General features: G+C 54.9%; 2 protein-coding genes across 4 annotated transcripts; both read right to left on the reverse strand.

Annotated features, from left to right (window-relative positions):
* Nucleotides 1-2,337: 2,337 nt before the first annotated feature.
* On the reverse strand, nt 2,338-6,067 carry IRF2BP1 (interferon regulatory factor 2 binding protein 1). The gene has a single exon (XM_079117424.1). It carries the CDS (start codon nt 4,493-4,495, stop codon nt 2,741-2,743), a length of 1,755 nt encoding a protein of 584 aa, XP_078973550.1. The 5' UTR covers nt 4,496-6,067; the 3' UTR covers nt 2,338-2,740.
* A 2,466-nt stretch (nt 6,068-8,533) lies between these two features.
* On the reverse strand, nt 8,534-16,594 carry MYPOP (Myb related transcription factor, partner of profilin). 3 transcript variants are annotated; one of them, XM_079117431.1, is made up of 3 exons: nt 16,517-16,594; nt 15,226-15,794; nt 8,534-9,818 (listed from the first exon to the last, which is right to left on the reverse strand). In XM_079117431.1, exons 2-3 carry the CDS (start codon nt 15,740-15,742, stop codon nt 9,127-9,129), a joined length of 1,209 nt encoding a protein of 402 aa, XP_078973557.1. In that variant the 5' UTR covers nt 15,743-15,794; nt 16,517-16,594; the 3' UTR covers nt 8,534-9,126. The 3 variants fall into 3 exon arrangements, with proteins under 3 accessions (XP_078973557.1, XP_078973559.1, XP_078973558.1); XM_079117433.1 differs by having other exon boundaries at nt 15,226-16,024; nt 16,517-16,562; XM_079117432.1 differs by lacking the exon at nt 16,517-16,594 and having other exon boundaries at nt 15,226-16,508.
* Between the last annotated feature and the right edge of the window lie 3,997 nt (nt 16,595-20,591).

Raw genomic sequence — 20,591 nt, forward strand, 5'->3', positions numbered from 1 at the left:
CTCTTATGTTTTAGGGGCCTGTCTGTGTCTCCAGGAGAAGGGGGGCTGCATTCCGCTTCCTGCTGTGCCCACAGCACCTGCTCCAGGGCTCGTCACGCCGTGGATGGGAATGAACATTTGTTGAGGGAGAGAAGCACATTCATCAATGATCCAGCTCCCCAGCCCTGTGCTGGGTGTCGCTGGGGACACAGCCCCAACCCTGCCCTTAGGAGGCTTACCGTCCAGGTGCCAGAGAGTGATGGGCAGAATGAACGGGGTTAGGCTGGAAGCACAGGTGCTGTGGGAGCCCAGAAATGGCACCTAGTGCTGCTTGGGAGTCGGAGAGGGCGACGTGGAGGAGGTGTCAGCTGAGGATGAGGAGGGGGAAGGATGGCCCAAATGCCCAGAGCAGGCCAGCCCACCCTCCTCCCCAGCCCCGGTCCCCCTCTTTCAGGGCACTCTGGGGTCTGAGGAGGTCTTAGCGCCAGTCTGGGCCTTGCCCTGGTTCGTCTCACATTTGATTTTTTGTTCGTTGGTTGGTAGTTCTGGGGATGGGACCAGGGCCGACCTGATGCCAGGCAGGCGCCCTGCCACGGAACCACACCCCAGCTCCCATCCACTCTGCGTCTCGCCCCTCCTAGGTCTCTGTTCTTGGCATCTCATCTCCACATAGGTCTCTCTCGACCTATCTGGACATTTCTCCACTTCGTTCATTTCTGAGCATCTGTCTCTCCGTTTCTGCCTCATGTCCTACATCTCAGAGGCTCTCTCCCATCTCTCCGTCTCTGTGTCTCTGGCTCCTACGTCTCCTTGTCTCTTTGTGTCTTTGCCTGGGTGTCTCTTCACCTACTCACTGATTCTCAATTAAACCCAGAACCCACCACCCTGGCCCCACCCCAGCACTGGGGGAAGGGGGACTGGCCCAGCCCCCACACCCACAGGTCAGGCCCGAGGCTGTTAATGGTTAACCCGGCCTCTATCTAGAATACACACCAGCCAGGCTGGGGGTGACTCCCCTGCCCCCCACCCACCTACCAGCTGCTCTTAAAGGACCAGGTGTTCTCCACAGCTCTTCAGCCCCTTCCTGGGGCATGAGGACCAGGTGTCTGGAGGCCTCCTGTCCTGAGGATCTGGGGGAGGGGAGGCACCCAGCAATTGGATCTGTGGAGCTGGGGCATGGAGGCCACAGACTGTCCCAGGAGGGGAGCCCAGGTCTGGAGCTCCATCCAGCATCTCCCTTGCTTATCACCTAGAGTATTTAATCAGGGGTGGCTTTCCCAGCCCTGCCCAGAGCCCAGACTGGCAGTGCCAGGGGTGGCAGAGCACCTGAAAGTTGATGGATAGGGGGATGGGTCCTCCAGATGTGGAGGAAGCCACAGGATTCGTAGTATTTGGGAGTTAGGACGGTTGGTCTGCAGGCGTGGGTGGGACCCCTGTGATCCCAGAGGACAGGTCAGTATGTTAGGCTTCTTGGGATTTAGGTGACACTTGGGGTCCCAGATCTGAAGGGACCCGTGGGCCTGCGTTGCCTGAGCACAGCGCAGTGGGAAGGGTGCGACCATTCTCCACCTCTGTCCATTCATCCGCCGGCCTTTTTGGCTCAGCATTCAACCTTCCTGGAACTGTCACCTAAGGGTCCGGGCAGGTCGTCAGAGAAGGGGACGACTGGGCTCCTGGGGCCGCCTTCTCGCTTTAACTCCTGCTTTGCCGCAGCACGCTTAGGCCCCGCCCCGTGACGCCAGCGAGCAGGAAGTCCTGGTTAATGATCAGTCACCAGGACAGGTGCGGGACAAGGCCGCGAACATCACAGGCAACCGCGGCGCGGGGGTGGGGTGGATGTCTCTTACCCTGTCCGTGACAGTGTTCTAGGGTCGTCGCCAGGGCTCATCTCCTGGAGATGAGGATACCAGTTCAGGTTTCCCAAACGCCCGCCAGGTATCTGTTTACTTTTTGCTCCGGCAGTCCCGCTAGCGGTCTACCCTCAATTCTCTTAACTGCCTGTTCCCTCCAAGAAGCCTCCCGCTGCCTCTCCCCAGCCTTCGAGGGCACCATATTCTGGGTAGGTTATGTAGGCCGGCTACGGAAGGCTAACCTGCTACGAGTTTGTCTGTGGTTCCCATGGAAAAGCCGCCCCCTCTCTGAACCTCAGTTGTCATCTGGAAAACGGGCCGATGGCTAGTTTTTGACCAGCGTTAGAACAGCAATTAAGGCATACTAGCGGCCCGCCTGGGCGAAGGGCGCCACCTGGAGGTTACAACGCAACGTACTTTTCCCTGCAGGATCAGTTCGGTCCCAAAGGGGGCGCAGCATCCCACACAACTAAAAGGACCAAGAAAGGAAGGGAAAAAAAAAAAAAAAAAAAAAAAAAAAAAACCATCTTTCGGTTTATTGAAGGGGAACGGGGTGGGAGAGGGGGCAATAAAATGCTTTTGCTTCGTTTATAAAGAGCGAGTTTTCAGGAGGCCCCTCCTCAAGGAGGGGCGGACACCTCTCCCCAACTACAAGCAGCAGCAAAGCCAAGCCAAGGAGGGGAGAGGGAAATTGGAGGGGCCAAGGAACCCCAAACACCCCCTCTGACAGGAGCCACAAGCTTTGTCCCCCCACCCACAATGCATCTACCCCAGGGGACCCATCTGGGCAGAGGAAGGGGGTATGTACACAGTTGGGGGTGGCATGGGTTGGGTGGGGGAGGGAATAATTTATCCGCAGTTGCGGTGGGTGGCAAGGGGGGAGGGAGCAGTAGCCTGGAGGCAGTGGTGGCCTAGGGGTCCCGTTCTTTCTTGACCTTGATGTCTCCAGCAAGAATGGTGGCGATCTCGCCCTGCATGAAGGCCCAGGGGACGGAGGAACCCACCAGCGGGCACTTGTCTCCACTGGGGCAGTACACCTCCCCAGCCGGGCCCTGCGCCTTGATGAACTCCCGAGAGCAGGGAAAGCAGAACTTGTGTCCGGGCACCGAGGGGCACTGGACGAAGTGGGTGTCTTCCAGGCGCTCTCGGCACAGGGTACAGCAAAGGGGAGCTCCAGGGGTCGCCCCTGTGCCACTACCACCCCCGCTGACGGCTTCAGCCCCCGCTGTGGGACTGACTTCTGCCTCACCGTTGCGGGCCACTAGGCGATGCTGGGTCGGTGGCTGGGCAGTGGAGGAGGCTGCGGGACTAGCGCCCCCTGCACGCACAGGGCCTCCACCTCCACCAGGGTCCTTGGGTGAGTGGCCCAGGGCCTCCGCCACATTCTTCAGGGCGGCAATGGGTGAGGGCACACCAGGGGTCTCAGCAGAATATGGCCCGCCAGGTGCCACCCAGTGTCGCTGCTGCTGCTCCTCCGTGGTCATCTTCCCAGCGGCCTCGCCCTCGGGCTCAGGGGAGGCCTTGCGGCGGCGCGGCGTGGGTGCCAGGTTCCGGGATGGGGCTCGCGGAGGTGGGCCACACAGAGCTGCAGGGGCCGGCTCTGGGTACTGCTGGGGCAGGGCCTCCGCCGGGGCGGGCTCGCGGAAACTGCGGACACCATCAGTGAGCAGCTCGCCTAGCTGGCGCCATTCGCCTGAGCCATGACGGCGTTCATATTCGAGGTACTTGAAGCCAGAGGAGGCCAGGGCCTTGCCAGGCTCCCGCAGAGCATCGTGGAACATCTGGCGAGCCACGGCCAGGACCCCCGCGTACACATTGCCAGAACCACAGGGGTATTCGGTGAAAAGCTTCAGCTCGAACTCGTATCCTGGTGGGCGGGCAGTAGCATCAAAGGCGAAAACCCGGCCCACCAGCCCGTGATCTTTCTTGAAGCGGACATTGAAGGGGGCACAGGCAGACAGCGCCAGTAGCTGTTCCCGCACAGCTTTGGGACGCCCATGCCACTCCTCTGCCCGGCCCCGCATAGCCTCGTTCAGTTCTGCCAGGCAGTCTGCATTCCTCTGCTGCTTCTCCTTCTCGAAATCGGAGCCGAAAAGTGGACGGGCAGGACTCAAGCCGGGCGCCAGCGTCAGGCCTCGGCCTCCCAGGCCAGACACCGCAGCTGCCAGCAGCCCAGGGGGCATCAAGCTGGGCATTGAGCCAAGCAAGGCCCTGCGCGCCCCTTCCGCCACGGCCTCCTCTCGGCCCAGCCCATTGGCCAGGCGGGACCCTAGGGTGTACTCCAGGGCTGGCGAGGGCAGCGGGAGGCGGCCCGACGATGTGGCTCTGTCATAGCGGTCCGGGCCTGAGACGCCGCTGCCGGTCCCCGACGGCTGGGGCTGGGCCTGCGGGGGCGGTAGCTGGGGCCCCTGCGCGGCGGCCACAGCCAGGTCCTTGGAGGTTGGGTGCTTGAGCGCCGGGGGCCCGGGCGAGCGGCCCTCCGGGAGCACGTGGCTGCGCTTGAGCTGGCGGGCGGCGTCGATGAGCAGCTCGATGCGGTCCGCGCCCTCGAAATTCACGCAGCCGCGGCACACCGCCTCGCTGAAGTCCCACACCATGGCCCATGGCATCTTGGGCAGGTCGCACAGGTAGCACCACTGGCGGCGGGACGCCTGCACTGACGCCATGGTCCCCGCGCGCGCGCCGCCTGGCCCCCGCCTTCCACCCGCCGCCGACGTTCGATCCGCGCCGCCAACGTTCGATCCGCGTTCCCGGGACCGCGCGAGCCACAGTCCGGCCTCCGGCTCGGCCTCCCCGCCGGATCCAGGCCCGGCCCCCCTTCCCCGCCCCCTGGGCCCTAAGCCTTTTTCCTCACTCCCGCCTCCCTTGAAAAGGCAGATAGAGGCTCGTCGGCGCCCCCACTCGGTCCGGGCTGCAGCCGAGGCGCACAGCTCGGGCCCCGCGATGGGCCGCGGGCGCCGCCGCCTCGGGCTCCCGCCGCTCTCGTCGCCGCCGCTGCAACGGCCGCCGCCGCCTCCACCTCCTCCTTCTGCCCCAGAGGCCGCTTCGCAGGGAAAGTTACATAACGCGCAGGCAAAGCCTTCTGGGAAACGTAGTCCCGCCGGGCCGGCTCTTAAAGGGGACAGCGGGCAGCAGCGGGGGCTCGTTGCCTCTCGCCTAACAATCCTCACTATTCCTAGCCACCCAGCGGAGAATTCCGCGGGCTAACAGCAGCTCGAGCACAGGGTCGTGAGGATTTAATACGAGTGATCAGAGCTACCACGGATTCAGAAACTGCAGAAGGTGGACAGGCTGCGGGGCAACCCATTTCTGCTTTGACTTGCTGTGCAGCTTTAGACCAAAGACTTGCCCTTGCTGAGCCTCCGTTTCCCCGCCCATCAAAAGAAGGCCAATGACGGATTAAGAAAGCAGCAGCGCCTGGGGCGGAGCGAAAAGGTCCTGATTGGATGGTTTAGGGCAGGGGATGGGAAGCAGGCAACTGGGGGGGTGTGTATACTTGGCACTGTGACTTCTCCCAGAATCCTAAATATCAGCCTCTAGGGCGGGCCACAGAAGGAGAGGGCTAAAGGCTTTCGGGCATAATGCCTGCCTCAGTTTTCCGAACTGTTGGAGAGGGGTGACCGAGCGCCCTCCAATACTGTTCCAACTCTGCCTGCACGCTTTGGTCACCAAAGGGTTACACTGCCGGCTTCTCGGCTCCACCCCTCCAATTTCACTACTATTCCCAAAATGCTCTGCGGGGCGGCCGAATGACGCACTTCCTCTGTCTGGAAGGTTGGGGGAGGCCTTTTGCTATTCTCGCTGCCCCCCCTCCCCCCCAACTTTCTGGGACTCTCTCCGTGCTCTCGGTATTTCGGGTTTGGGTTACCTTTACCCTCCTTTGCAGCCCCATGTGTCGAGATGGGGGCCGAGAGTTGGCGAGCAAAGGGAGGCTGCTGCGGGGAGTGCAAGCGCCAGACCACCTTTCCCCAATCTTGAGTGCCCACTACCTGGTGGGCCCAGCCAGGCTTTGAGGACCCCCATGTTCTCTCTCCCGGGCGTTGGAAGCCGTGGGAGGACAGACTTTGAGGAGGGGCGATGCGGGATTCTAACTCACATGAGTTCCTTTCTCTTGCTGGGCCGGGGTCCGTGTTTTGTGCTCAAAAATATGTGGATGACTTGCCAGTCTGCATTCACGAGTGTTTTTCAACTTCAAGAGTCCGCCTGCCGCCTCTGCTCCCAGCACCTCGCAACTACAGCTGCTCGAATTTTGTGCTGTCCAAAGTTGTTTTGCAATCACCTATCAACTCTATTAACACTTTTTTCTCCCTGGTTGGAGGGGCGGGGCGGGAGATTACCCATTTTCCCCTCATCCTAAGGAATATTACGTTCATAATTACAGGTTGTACTAGCTGTGTTTTATTTTTTTGGTGCTAGGGATGGAATCCTTGGCCTCATGCTTAAGTCCTTACACCCTCAGCCCTTTATCCTCCCGACTTCTTTTTTTTAAACACAGTAAGTTTACTTCTTTTTCTTGCAAACTTATGGGGGAGTCGTGGCGACCTCCAGGTCGCTGTCCTGCTGTGTGAGGCAGCCATCCAAGCTGCTTTTATCTTGTGGCTCTACCTTTCAACACAAGACCTTTTGCATAAATACTGATTAAATCTGAAATTAAAAATATTTTTTTGTAGGTATTATTCATGAGAAACTAGTCAGAAAAATTCAGCTGTGGAGTTCATTTAAGAACCCTCCTTAATCAAGGGCACGATGCCAGCATCGCTTAGCTCTGATGAGGCAGACAGCAGCATAGCTCTGTGGACTGTTTTTTAAAAATCAATTAAAATTACAGAACCATTAAAAATGGCCCTTCATGTTCCCCAAGTTTCTTTTGGGGGGTGGGAGACTTAACCTAGGGGTGCTTAAACAGAGAAATATCCCCAGTTCTTTTTATTTTTTTATTTTGAGACAGGACCTCACTGAGTTGCTGAGGTTGGTCTTGAATTTTTTATCCTCCTGTCTCAGCTTCCCAAGTTGCTGGGATTACAGGCATGTACCACCACAACCAGCTCCAAAATTGCTTCTGTGCTAGGTATGGTGGTCCATGCCAGTAATCCCAGCTATTTGGGAGATTGAGGCAGGAGGATGGCAAGTTTAAGGCCAGTCTCAGCAACTTAGTAAGGCTCTGTTTCAAAATAATAAAAACTGCAAGTTCAAAGCCAGCTTCACCTCAGCAACTGAGTAACTTAGCAAGACCCTGTCTCAAAAACTCAAAAACCAACCAACTAAACCAACCAATCAACCATAAAAAGGATAAAAAGAACTGGGGGGGGGGGGGGGGGGGACTGGAGATGTGGCTCAGTGGTTAAGTGCCTCTGGGTTCAAGCCCTGTATCAAAAAAAAAAAAAAAAAAAAAAAAAAAAAAAAAAAAGGTACTAGTGGGAGCTGAGTTCAACCCAGATTCAGGCTTCAGGTGGGACCAACTGGCCTGTGACCAGCCGTAACATTGCACAAGCTTCTCAGGGCTGGTAATGGAGATCTCTAGAGTCTGTTCTTCCTTGCATTCTTTCAGGTTGAAATGCAAACATGCATGTACTTGGCTTGGGGGCTGGCATAGAATAGTGCCACGTGGCTGGGGCTATTGCTCAGGGCTTAGCAAGCCCAAGACCCCAAGTTCCATTCTCACCATGGCAGAAAAAGAAGAAAAAAAAAAAATGTCTTAAGTAGAAGTTTTTGTTTATAAGCTGTACATTACTTCAAATATTCCACTGCTCTTCTGTTGTGGGCAATGCTAGGGACACAGGAAGGAGTGAAACAGGTTCATTTCCTAGCCTGATAAAGTTCAGTCTGGTGCTGGAGAGAGACATTAAATTTAACTGGTGTCAGGAAAACCTTTCCTGAGGTAATATTTGAGCTGAGACCTGAAGGATGAATACAACCTAATTATAGAAAGTAAAGTTTCTTACATCTTTATGTCCATTTTACAGAGGAGGATAATGGAGGCTTTTGGTTAACAGCTGGCCTGGGCAAACCAGGCCTGCGTCCAGTGTATGGTTAATATTTACTTTGCTACCAGACCCTGCAGCAAGTAGTACAAGAGAACCTGTTCCAAGATGGGCATGGTGTTACACACCATGATCCCAGTGGCTCTGTAATTCCAGAGGCTGAGGCAGGAGGATCGCAAGTTCAACCCTGTCTCAAAAAGTAGATAAATAAATAAAAATAATAAATAAATAAAAGGGCTGGGGATGTGACTCAGTGGTTAAATGCCTCTGGGTTCAATCCCCTGCACCAAAACAAAGACCAAAAAACAACCCCCACCCCCGCAAAAAAAAAAAAAAACAAAAAACAAAAAAAAAAAAAAAAAAAAAACTTCCGGTTTTTCTGAAATTCTGGGGGCCATGTGATAAACAGATAAGGCCTGCGTTCACTCAGACGTATCATGAAGAACCACAGGAGACAGAGAGTTCAGGAAGCAGACCCATCTCTGCCTTGGGGAGCGGGGATCCAGGACACTCCTCGAGGGGCTTAGTTTAGGCTGGTATCTGAAGGATTTGGCAGATTTAATTTGAACGCAGAACTTGATGGCTTTAAAGTGGGGAGGTGGGAACAGACTGGAAAACCAACCACCTGCCTCCAACTTGGAGGGGGTGTGGCCTGCCCCGGGAGGGGGCGGGTGGCTGGAGGTGCGGGAATCTCAGGCCTGTCTCAGACACAGCCTCAGGTAATTGTATGAAAAATAAGTTTATTGATATCTTGTCACCACTGAGGAGCAAGGAGGGGGCTGAGCTCCAGAGGTCAGAGACGCAATGAGAGGCGCAGGGCCCAACCTGCACCTCTCCCGTCAGAACTCCGCCCTCCTCTCCTTAGGGTACAGATAGCTACATCCTTTGTCATCCATATTCTGATTTGTCTAGCAACTTCCACCCCTCCAAAGTCTGGGTTGGGGAGGCCCCCACGGGTCAATTCTCTTCAAGTCAAGAACAGGAATTGTTAGGGCAGAGGGGATGTGCGGACCCGAGAGGTTCCCCCCACCCCAACCCACAAAGGGCAATATAATAAATAACATCAAATCGATGGCTTAGAAGTCAGGGCTAAGGGAGGCAGCCAGGCAGACAGCATTGTACCAGAGAAAGGGGCTGGGGAGCCTACCGAGGAGGCCCCCCAGAGAATCAGGCACTAACTAGCACAGGGAGTGGGGTGCTCACCCCCCCTGGAGCAGGGAGCCAGGGCGCGGCGGGGAGGGGCAGGAGCATCGCCGCTCTCCGCCGCGCCAAGCTGGGGAGAAGGGGCGCAGGCAGAGCGCGGGCAGTGGCAGAGTTCACGGAGATTTCCACCGGCCCCGCCTCTTCCGCGAAGGGAAGCCTTTCCTCCTCTTGTGTGGGGGGGAGTCGTGCGGAGGGAGTGGGGCTGGGGTCGGCCGGGACGCCCCCTCCTCGCTCCTAGGGGCTATGATTACTCCCCTGGCGGCCACCACAGCCCCATCCACGACAGCAGCCACCACAGACACGGGTTCTGGGGTTGCTTCCACCTTGGGGGCAGGCGGGGGCAGCAAAGGCCTGGGAGGTGTGGGCGGGGGCGGGGGCGGCGGCGGGGGAAGCGGATCGACTGGGGTTCCTGGCAGAAGGGGTAGCAGGGCGCTGAGGGCCTCGCTCAGTTTGGCCAGTCCCTGCCGAAGGGTGCCAGCCAGCTCCCGGATGGCATTGGCAGTCTCCTGCTGGGCCCGCAGGAAGTCCAGGGAGGGGTCTGCGGCTGAGGGCGCGGGAGGAGGCCGAGGAGGGGGCGGGGGGCTGGGAGATGAGGGTGCCACTTGGGCCAGTGGCAGGGGTGGCGGTGGAGGGGCTGAGGGTGGTGGAGACAAGGCCAGGCGGGGCAGCTGCACTGTCTGCAGGGCCGGAGGGGGCGGGGACTCACGCTCCTTGGACCGTGGGCAGCCCCCTTCCTGGGGAGTGCAGGAGGGCCGGGCCCAGGGCTCCGGGCTGCTGGAGCCCCCCTTGCTGTGGGCTGGTGTATCTGTAGAGAAAGACATGCAGGTAAGGTATGCATGACCCTCCTTGTCCCTAGTTCCTTCATCTCTCTCACCGTGGCCCAAAAGATCCTTTAAACCCTTTAAAACCAAAGTCAGGCCAGTTGAGGTGGCGCTTGCCTGTAATCCCAGTGACTCCAGAGGCTGAGGCAGGAGGTTCACAAATTCAGAGCCAGCCTCGGCAATAGCGAGGTGGAGCACATCTATAATCCCTGAGGCTCAGGAGGCTGAGGCCTGAGAATTGTGAGTTCAAAGCTAGCCTCAGCAACTTAGCAAGACCCTAATCAATTAGTGAGATCCTGTCTCAAAATAATAGATAAAAAGGACTGGGGGTGTGGCTCAGTGGTTAAGTGCCCCTGGGTTCAATCACTGGTTCCAAAATAATAATAATAATAAAACAAATAAAGCCCATGACAGGTCAGTCTTGGTACCCCGGGGAGAGTCAGTACGTTCAACTGTCAGGCCTGTGTCAGCTTAGCAGGAGGAGGGCCCTGCAAGCCCTCTTTGGGGCCAGGTAACTCCCATCTTCTACCAGGTTGTAGGCCATCTGCACACTGCCCCACAGCTCTCAGGCTGCACTGCTAGACCCTGGGGAGGTGGGACCTGGGACAGAAGTGCTCCAGCACTGGGGGCAGGGGGGTTTCTGAAGCCTCTCTCAAACTAGGAGGTCAGGATTTTTCAGTTCTTCTTGGGTCTCCACTTCCCTGGGATCTCATTCATACTCATGAACTTGAACCATCTGTACCCAGAGGCTCCCAGGTTCTGGGGCCAGCCCGAGCTTCTGCCCTGAGCCCCAGACTCTGCTTTCCAGTGTCTCTAGCAGTGAACTGGACCACCTAATGCCGCCAATGTTCCTGCTGACAGCTAAGCTTTTGACCCTCCCCCACCTCTCCTTCCTCCACCACCCACCTCACTGCTGACGGCAGCTCCATCCTTCCAGCTGCAGGAACCAAACACCTTGACCGCCTTTCTCTCTCTCTCAAGACACCATTCGTATTCAAATACCACTGGCTCTACCTTCAAGTTAAATCCAACATCCAACCTCCTCTATCACCATGGCCCCCACCCTGCTCCAACCACTGTCCCCTCCCATCTGGAGGACTGTGCTTGCCTCCTTACTGGTCCCCCAGTTTCCACTCCTGCCTCTTCTCCACCAGCAGCCGGAGGGGTTCAACCAAAATTCAATCGGGCAACAGGAAAGAAACCAGTCACACAGAACCTTGGATTGCATGATTCCATTTACATGAAATGTCCAGAACAGGCCAATCTCTAGAGACAGTAGATTGGTGTTTGCCTAGGGCTGGAGGGAGATGGGTTAAGTGCCTTAGAGGTGCAGGATTTCTTTTTGGAATGATGAAAATGCTCTCAAATTGATTGTGGTGATGGCTGTACAACTCTGAATACACTAAAAGCCACTGAATTGTCTGGGTTGGATGCTATGGGAATTACATCTCAATAAAGCTCTTCTAAAAAATACAAGCCAGATACTGTCCTTTCTCTGCTCAAACCCTCCTGAGACTCGCATCCCACTTAGGATAAAAGCGAAGTTTTTGAGGCCCCATGGCCTGCACTGTCAGTCCCCATTGCCTCTCTGACCTCATCTCCTCCCCTCCCCTTCTGCCTTCCTCACTGGCTGCAGATATTCTGGGCTCTTGCTGACCCTCAAACACTCAGCCTCCTCCTGCCTCAGGGCCTTTGCACTTGCTGATGCCCTGGCCTGGGAGGACTTTTCCCCAGACCCCTGGCTGGCTTCCTTCCTCACCTCCTCCAGGCCCAAATGCAGGCTCCTGGATTCCTGGGGCTAATCTTCCTTGACCATCATACAGAGTAGCCACCATTCTTCCCTTTTCTCCCTCTGAGCCCTAGCTGGTTTTCTCCCAGCATGCACCTCCTCTGCATGCAGATCATCTCTGTTGTCTATCTCCTCCTAAGGTCAGTTCCATTTTGCTCATTGCTATTTACCCAGCACCTAGAATCACCTCTAGTAGCAATTTTTTTTTCTTTAAATGAGAAAAAAACTGTGACCTCCAGAGTTAGCACTGATGGGGCTGGGGCCGCAGGCCTCAGGTTCTTGTGGCAACATCTCCCAGCTCCCCAGCACCCACAGGGCAAGTCCAGCCCCTTCCTGTGGGGACAAGGTCTCAGCTCTTCCCTCCCCCAGCGTCGCACCCCCGCCTGGCCTGGCACCACTGCTTGCCCAGTTCAGATGTTCCCTCCTTGGGAAGCTGCCTTCACCTCCCTGGCCAGATCAGAAGGTCCTAGTCTCCCCCAAACCACCAGCCACCTCCTGCCTCGAGTGCTGGGGGCCCAGCCCCTGGACCAGCCAGCCCGGGAAGGTGGGAGAGATGTTGGAGCTGACGGTCATTGACACAGCCTTCACCAAGTCCTCCCTGCCACTGTCCAGGTGGATCCTCTCACTGTCACCCCATTCTACAGATGAGGTGACCTGAGGACCAGAGTGGGGTCCCAGAGCAGCAGAAGAGGGGTCTGGATCCAGGCTAGCTCCAGAGCCTGCGCTCTGAACTGCTGCTTGGCAGGGGCTGCGACTCTGGGGTAGGTGTGGTGTCAGGTCTTCCTCACAAGGAGTGTGGAAAATGTGACCCTTGGAAACACAACTTTTCTAGTCTATTGAATAAAAAGGGATGGAAAGTGACCCAGCCTTCAGGCCCACAGGGCTCCCAGGAGTCATGGAGGGGATGCTATGGGAGTTAAAATCATATTTATGTGTAACTTTGGGGCCCCAGTTTTCCCATCTGTAATTGAGCACATGTTTAAATAGGGGACTAAAATACTAGAACATCTTTCTGAGGGCCACCACAGGGATCCGTGGAGCCACACAGGTACAGGATTTAGGACAGTGACAGGCATACAGGAAATTTTTAACTTATTTTCTATTATTTTTTTTTAGTTGTAGGTGGACCCAATACCTTTTATTTATTTATTTTCATGCGGTGCTGAGGATGGAACCCAGCCTTACATGTGCCAGGCAAGTGCTCTACCACTGAGCCACAGGCCCAGTCCCACGTAGTAAGTTTTCAATGCTGTAATTCTTTCAACCATTATGTCAGAAATAAATGATCCTTAGTTTGTTGTTTTCTTTTGGTACTGAGGATTGAACCCAGGGGTGCTTTACCACTGAGGTACCTCCTTAGTCCTTTTTGTTTATTTTACATGAAAAGATAAGGTCTCCGCTAAGTTGCTGAGGCTGGCTTTGAACTGGCGATCCTCACACCTCGGTCTCCCCGTTGCTGGGGCTACAGGAGGGCAGCACCACACCCAGCTACGTGGCTTACACATACACGTGCCCTATTTCATTCATCTATTCTTAGTTCTTTCTCCAATGTCAACAAAGATGCATCGGGTTGCCCTGGGCTGCCCCAGGCCCTGTTTCTGTCCTTTAACCTGAGCGGTTCTCCACTTACCAGTTTTATATAGTGTAGGCGTCAAACCATGGGTGCTGCAGCCCGCACCTGCCTCGGGGACTTCACACACACTGCTTCCTCTAGCTGGAAACCCTCTGCTAGGCTCACTCTTCCATTCAGGTCTCTGCTTCCTTTTACCACCTCTGAGAAGCCCTCTGGGACCACCCTGCCTATACCACCTCCTTCTACCACTTACTACCTTCTTAATATGTTGTATTTTTCTTCTTAGTTTTTATCATGTCCTGGCATATGATCTGCTTTGAGGACTACTTGTTCATGGCCTGATTCCCCCAACTACAATGTCAGCCCCAAGAGGGAAGGGAATTTGTCTTATTATCCACAGTATTCCCAGCACCTGCAACACTGCCTTGCCTTGGAAGAGGTTCTCAATAAGTACTTATTGAACCAAAAAATTAATAAAGTCCCTGTATAACTTGTGAAAAGGTAAGTTTGTCCTCTGTGCTCTAGTTCAATGGGGCCATTTTACAAAAACATCAAGGTTTGAGTCAAACTGAGAATGGTTCCAAGTGCTTGTGTCTCTTTCCCGCTTACGACAATCTCATGACTCTGAAATTCCTATAAGATGAAGTCCAAAGTCCTGACCTTGACTTACAAGCCATGTGTAATCAGATTCTGGCATACCCATTAACTCTCAGTAACTTGATAAATATCAATTACTGTTGTTGCTGGGCAATGGAGCCCAGTGGTTGACTGTGTGGACTGGGAGTTGGGACCCACACCTGTGCTGAGTTCCCATTCTCTTTACTTGCTGTGTGACCTTGGGTGGAAGAATAAGCCTCTATTAGCATATGCTGTTCCCTGTATCAGGAATACTTTCCCTACTCTTCTTCATTTTGTTTCTTTCTTTCTTTTTGGTACCAGGGATTGAACCCAGAGGTACTTAACCACTCAGTCACACCCACAGCCCTTCTTTGTTTATTTTGATACAGGGTCTGGCTAAGTTCCTTAGGACCTGACTAGATTGTGAGACTGGCTTTGAACTTGCAATCGTGCTGCCTCAGCCTCAGGGCTGCTGGGATTACAGGCCTGTTCAACACTCAGGCTTCTTCATGCTTACTGTGTCTCAGCCCTCACACCTCCTCCTCCATCCCCCCAACCCCCAGCTGGGCCTGGTGTTCCCTCTGGGCTCCCACAATCCCTGGGTTCCCCTGCCTCAGCCAGTCCCATCACTTAGAGCCATCACTGTTTCCCTCAGTTGTCCCAGTTACTGAGGTGCCACACCATCTAGCACAGGGCAGGTGTTCAGGAATGGAGAAGAAATGATAATCCAGAGTCAAGGCTAAGCAGGAAGTAAGTCTCTGTACCCAGCTCTCCATACCTCTACTGGAGGCATGACCTTGAGAAAGTTACCAGACTTCTCCAGTCTTTGACTTATAAAATGGTGAAAATAGCATGTACTTCCCAGCATTAACTATCACACCGAGGGCTAACCATGAGTGTTAGCAGACCCTGCACAAAGCAATTTGCCCAAATTAACTCACTTAGTGTTCCCGGCAACCCTTGAAGGTGGAGTCTATTTTTATCTTCATTTTACAGATGCAGAAAGTGATGTACAGATGCAGAAAGTGGCATGCAGTGACTTCTGGGATGTCACAGTTGAGTGGCAAAGTTGTGATTGACACCCTATCTGGAGACAGTCTGCCTCCAGAATCACTACCCTAGGATGCGTTTAATGAAATCCTGCCTGTGCAGAGATGATCCCCGGGATGGCCTCAAGCCAGGTCTCGGAGATCTGGTTCTATTCTTGACTCTGGCAGTCACTAGCTGTGGGACCTGAAGCAAGTCATTTCATTTTTCTGAGCTTAATTTTTCCAGCTGTATAATGGGGATATCTGTACCCGTTTCCCAGAGTTGTAGTGAGAATCTGCTTAGCCACATAAAGGACTTGGAACCACGCAAGGCACAGATCGTGTGGCTTTGCATTTGCTAAGGCGATGGTGAAGGAACTCACCTGCCCGTCGGTCCTCCCTGCGGTCCTCTGACAACACATAGCGTTGGACACAGGCGCTAGGGGCGGGCGGCTGTGAGGAGGCGGGTGGCTGTGAGGAGGCGGCTGCAGGGGGCTCCTCTGGCGTGGCACCAGCCCCTGGTCCCGCCACACCGGGACCCAGGATGGCAAAAATGGTTTCCTCCTCCGCGGAGAAGGCGTCCTCAGCGGCGGGCCCGGCGCCCTGCGTGGAGTGCGGCACGCGGGCCAGCTTCTCCTTGGTGCGGCGCTTGAAGTCGTTCCAGCGCTTCTGCACCTCTTGGCCCGTGCGCTTCCAACTGGTGATGCCGTTGATCTTGGCGGCTATGCCGTCCCACACGCGCCGCCGCTCCGCCACGCTAACCCGACGGCTCTGCGCGCCGTAGAGCTGCGGGTAGTGAGCGCGCACCTCCCGAATCAGGATCTGGTTCTCTTCGAAAGAGAAGCGCGGCTTGCGCAGCCGGGTGGTTTCCTCCGCTTCGCCCGCCGCCGCTGAGGCCATGGCGCCCCCCGACGCCGCTGTCCGGCCGCCTGGCGCATGGGGGGCGCCGGCGCTGCGGGCAAAGGGCGTACAGCGCTGGCCGGGGCTCGGTGTCCCCGCGCCGCCCCGACACGGGCTCCTAAGTCCCCTGGGCAGGGGTGGGGGCGGGGGCGGGCACGGCGGGCTGCGGGGGGCAGGCAGTCAGAAGTGCCTACTGATAGCTGACGCCGGCTGAGCGCTCATTCTGTGCTTCTCGCGGCGCAGAGTACCTCGCCAAGGAGTTGGTGGAAATTGGGGGAGGGTCTGGAGGGATGGAGGGAAATAAAGAAAAGTGGAAGGAGAGGAGGTGTCTGCAGGAGTTAGAGGAGAACGGGGGCACAGGAGAAGAGCAAAGGGAAGGAGAATGCGGATGTCTCGGGGGTCGAAGAAGCATGGGGATAAGGAGAAGCTGAAGGGACTATGCAGCAAGAAGAGGACATCTAGAGCGGAGGGGAGCTCTGGGGGTTCCGAGGGCAGTGGGGCGTCTGTACGACCCATGAGATGGGGCCCTGAGAAGATATGTCAGAAAACAGCGGAGAGATGGGGGCTCATGGGTCAGTGACAGGGCTGGGACGATAAAATATTAGGGATTACGGTCTGCGGGGATTATGGGGGCGCTGGGATTGTCAGGAATTGAGGGGACCTCCGGACATAGCGGGGGTCCGAGACCAGAAGGGGCAGCGGAGGCTATTTGGGACTTCAGAAAGAGTGAGGGTCGCGGAGGGTGGGGACCGAGTCGGACCGCGGGTCACTCACCGGCGCCGCCGCAGCCCCTGCCTGCCGGTGGGTCAGGGCTCGGGCGTCTGCGGCCTCTTCCCTCCCCCCGCCCGTCTCCCTCCCCTCTCTTGGGCCCCGCCCCCGGCCGCGCCGAGAACCAAGGCGCACGCGCGCCTAGCACCAGTCGGCCCCGACAACCTCACAGCCTGGGATTCATTCTCAATTCCCCAACACGGCGCAAGCGCACAATTGCCCTCTAGCGGGCTTGACCAGCAGGCTGCAGTTGCGCAGCCGCAAGTTTAGCGCTGAGCTAGGTCCATTAGCCTCCCAGTACCACACTGCGCACGCTCAGACTTCCGTTGCGCGCATGCGCATTCCTCGTTCCCCGCGGGTTTTGGTACTCGGGACTTGGTCGCAGCGCAGACGTAGCAATCCTTAGAGAATGGGAACTGCTGGAGACAGCGCTAGGACCGAGCGGCGCCTCTGCTTTTCGACAGTTTTCCAGCCCACTCTGCCTTCTAACTACGCAAAAGTCTCTGTTGGAGAAAGGGGAGGGAGGCCGAGCTGAAAAGGGTGGGAAGCACTTCGTCTCCATGACAACTGCGTAGGTGGCGTGGGGGTGGCATTAGGAGACCTCGATAGGGCCACCCATACCCGCCCCTGTCCTCAGCAGCTGCGAACTATCTCCCTCCTACGGGTTGAGGCGGGGCACCCTGGGGATATTCCGCCTCCGGCGGATGCAGTAACCATAGCAACCCACCAACCTCCCAATCACGCTGGGAGGCCCCCTGTTCGCACATTTACGTCATGACTTGGAGAGGGAGATCAGAGGGAAGAGTATCTTGGCTGCCGGGCTGGGAGGTTGATCGTGGTGCGGGCCCGCTTTATGCGACAGCGTGGAGACGGGAATGAATCTGGAGCACCGACAGGTTGGATGAACTGGATGACAGGATAAGGGAGTTAATTCCGCTGAAAATTTTTGTTTAGCATCCTGCAGGAGTCCTCAGGGTCATTCAGCAAAGAGGACTCTATTCATCTATTCAACAAATGTTTTATGAGCAGCTCACATAGTTCCAGTTGTGATGAACAGAAAAGACAAAACTCCCTACTCTCTTATGGAGCTCATTTTTAGTTAGGAGAAACAGATGATAAGATGTATAGGTGAGAAGGTGGTAAGTATTATGAGGAAAATGGAAGCAGGAAAGGGGATTGAGGATGGAGGTGTCTGTGCGGGGGCGGATGTCTATAATTTTGTTTTTGTTTTTCCGCAGTGCTGGTGATGGAACTCAGGGCTTCACACGTGCTAGGCAAGGGCTCCACCACGGAGCTCCTCCCCTAGTCCCTGTAATTTTAAAATAAGGTGGGTAGTAAAGGCCTTGCTGAGTAGGTGGCGATTGAATTGAGACCTGAAGGAAGTGGGGAAGCTAGTGCAGCCAGAGATGAGCCCGTGTGTGCTGTGTTCCACAAGCAGCACTGAAGAGGCCAGTGGAGCTGGTGTAAAGAGGACCAGATCATGTGGGGCAATTATTGTGTGTGAGATGAGAGCCATGTAGAGGAAGATGTGCTCTGACCCAGGCATTCATGGGATTCCTGGGTGGGGGGCTGACATGAGGGAGTGAGGGTGGAAGATGGGTGCCCAGTGAGGAGGTGCTGGCAGTGGTTCAGGTGGGACGTGGTAATGACTGGCTCCAACCAGGGTTGTATCCCTGGATGTGGAATTGGATACGGATGTGAGAGAAGGGGAAGAGACAAAGTGACTCTAGTGTCTTTGGCTTGAGTAAGGGAAAGGATGGAGCTTCCAGATGTGAGGATGAGCAGGGCTTCAAGATGATGAAGAGTTCAAGTTTGCTCAAACTCAAGTTGCACCTTAGTTAAGAATGAATGTTAGATATTTTGAGTTTGGACTTGGGGACGGAGATCCCCAAGGCTTTAGATATAAATTTGGGAGTTGTCAGTGAATAAGTGACATTTAATTCTGTAGAACTAGGAGGGGTTACTAAGGAAGCAGGTGTCAATAGAAAAGAGTTCTGAAGCCTGAGACTGGGGAATTTCTATGTGGAGGGTAAGGGCAGGAATCAGCCAAGATACCAAGGAGGAGGAGGGCTGTGTGGTGGCCCAGAGGCCAAGTGAAGCGTGAATTCAAGGAGGAAGGAAAGTCTCTGGGTGCCAGATGCTGCCCAGAGGCTAAGTCCAATGAAAACTGAGAACTGGCCGCCAGAGCTAGCAGTATGGAAATTGTCAGTAATCTATCTTTATTCATTGGTAGTGCTGGGATCAAATTCAGGACCACACACAAGCTAGGTAAGTGCCTTTCCACTGAGCTGTCTTTCCCAGTCCTGTTATCTAATCTTGAAGAGTGTTTTGGCTGGGCACAGTGATGCACTTCTGTAACTATCCACTCAGGAGGCTGATGCAGGAAGATGACAAGTTTGAGGCTAGCAAGACCCTGTCTTGAAACTTAAAAAAAAAGAAAAAAAAGAAAAAAAAGGAAGACTGGGATTGTAGCTCTGTGGGTGGTAGAGCACCCCTGGGTTCAATCCCCAGACCTGAAGGGGGGGTGGGAAGCATTTTTTGCTGGTGTGGTGAGGGTGACATCTTGAGTGATGTGTTCAAGAGAGGGTTCAGAGAGCCAGTGAAGACAGTCCTTTCTAGCTTTCAAGCAGAGACATGGGTCGTATCTGGAAGGGGATGTGGGGTCACTTGAGGCTTATTTATTTATTTATGTTTTTTTATTAAAATATTTTTTATTTTTACAGACACATTTTGATTCATTGTACACAAATGGGGTACAACTTTTCAGTTCTATGGTTGTACACAATGTAGATTCACACCATTCATGTAATCATACATATATATAGGGTAATACTGTCTGTTTCATGCTACTGTGCATAGCACTTTAGCATCATGCTTTTAAATAATAAAATCACTGATGGAAGACACAAATATGTTCCAAATAGGAACTTGAGGCTTATTTGATATAGGAGATCTGACAGTACGTCTCTGTGCCAGAAGGCAGGAGACGGAGGCTGCCGAGAGGGGAGGACAGCTGGAGCAATTAAGCCCATCAGACTAAGAGAGGTTACTCAGGGAGCAGGCGCAGCTCCTTGACCTGGTACCTGGGTGGGACCCAGAGCACAAGTGGAAGGGTCTAAGAGGTTGGGTCCTTCAGTGACAGGGGAGGGGGATGCAGCACAGGGAGAAATGTACTGTCAGGAGCACATGAACCTTCTCTGTTGTGCTCTTGGTAGAGTAGGAAGCAGGGTCAAGGGTGACAGGGAGGTGCTGGGTTAGGGGAAAAGAGATATAAATTTGGGAGTTGTCAGTGTCTCATTGGGAACAGGGATATGTCGGCAAGTAGAGCCAACCTGAGATTGCTGGGGACGAAACTGAAGTGAGGCAGGCCCTGTGGTGGTTTTTCTCTGGTCATGCTTTTCTGGGCAGTGGCCAGCTGGTTTTAGATGAAGTCCCACCATGTGTCCATGGGATCAGGGTCCACAGGGGCCTTATGGGCAATGTTTTAAAGGAGTTTAAACATGAGCTGTAAGCAGGGTTCTGAGCAGGGAAGGACAGGCTGAGTGTTGGGAGAGGGCCAGAGGACTGGACAGTCAGGGGAAGCCTGGGGCAGGGGCAAGGAGGGAACTGGGACAGGGAAGAGAGACTAGATCAGGGCAGAGACAGTGGCATGGTTGGGAATGAACTAGAGAGACAGTCTGAGAAGGAGGGGAAGAGACGTGTAGGGGACACCCAGGTCCCTAGCCTAGTATGGTTTCACTTAGGATATGGTAAGCGTGAGCTGCTCACGGAGTGTGATGGCTGTTACTGCTTGTGTCCCAACAAGTCGTTGACATCCCAACCCCCAGTCCTTCACTATGTGACTTTATCTGGAAATTGGGTCATTGGAAATGTCATTAGTTAAGGTGAGGTCATGCTGCAGTAGGGCCAGCCCTTGATCCCAAACAACAAGTGTTCATGGAAGGAAAGGGGTGCTCAGAGGGCGGAGGGCTGAGAGGCCGAGGCGGGAGCAGTGCAGCCTCAAGCCAAGGAAGGGCCAGGGCTAGTGGAAGCGGGAGGCCTCCAGCAAGATCCTCCACTAGAGCCTCTGGAAGGAGTGAGG

Source organism: Sciurus vulgaris (genome assembly GCF_902686455.1).
Source record: "Sciurus vulgaris genome assembly, chromosome: 17".
Taxonomy (NCBI): Eukaryota; Metazoa; Chordata; class Mammalia; order Rodentia; family Sciuridae; genus Sciurus; species Sciurus vulgaris.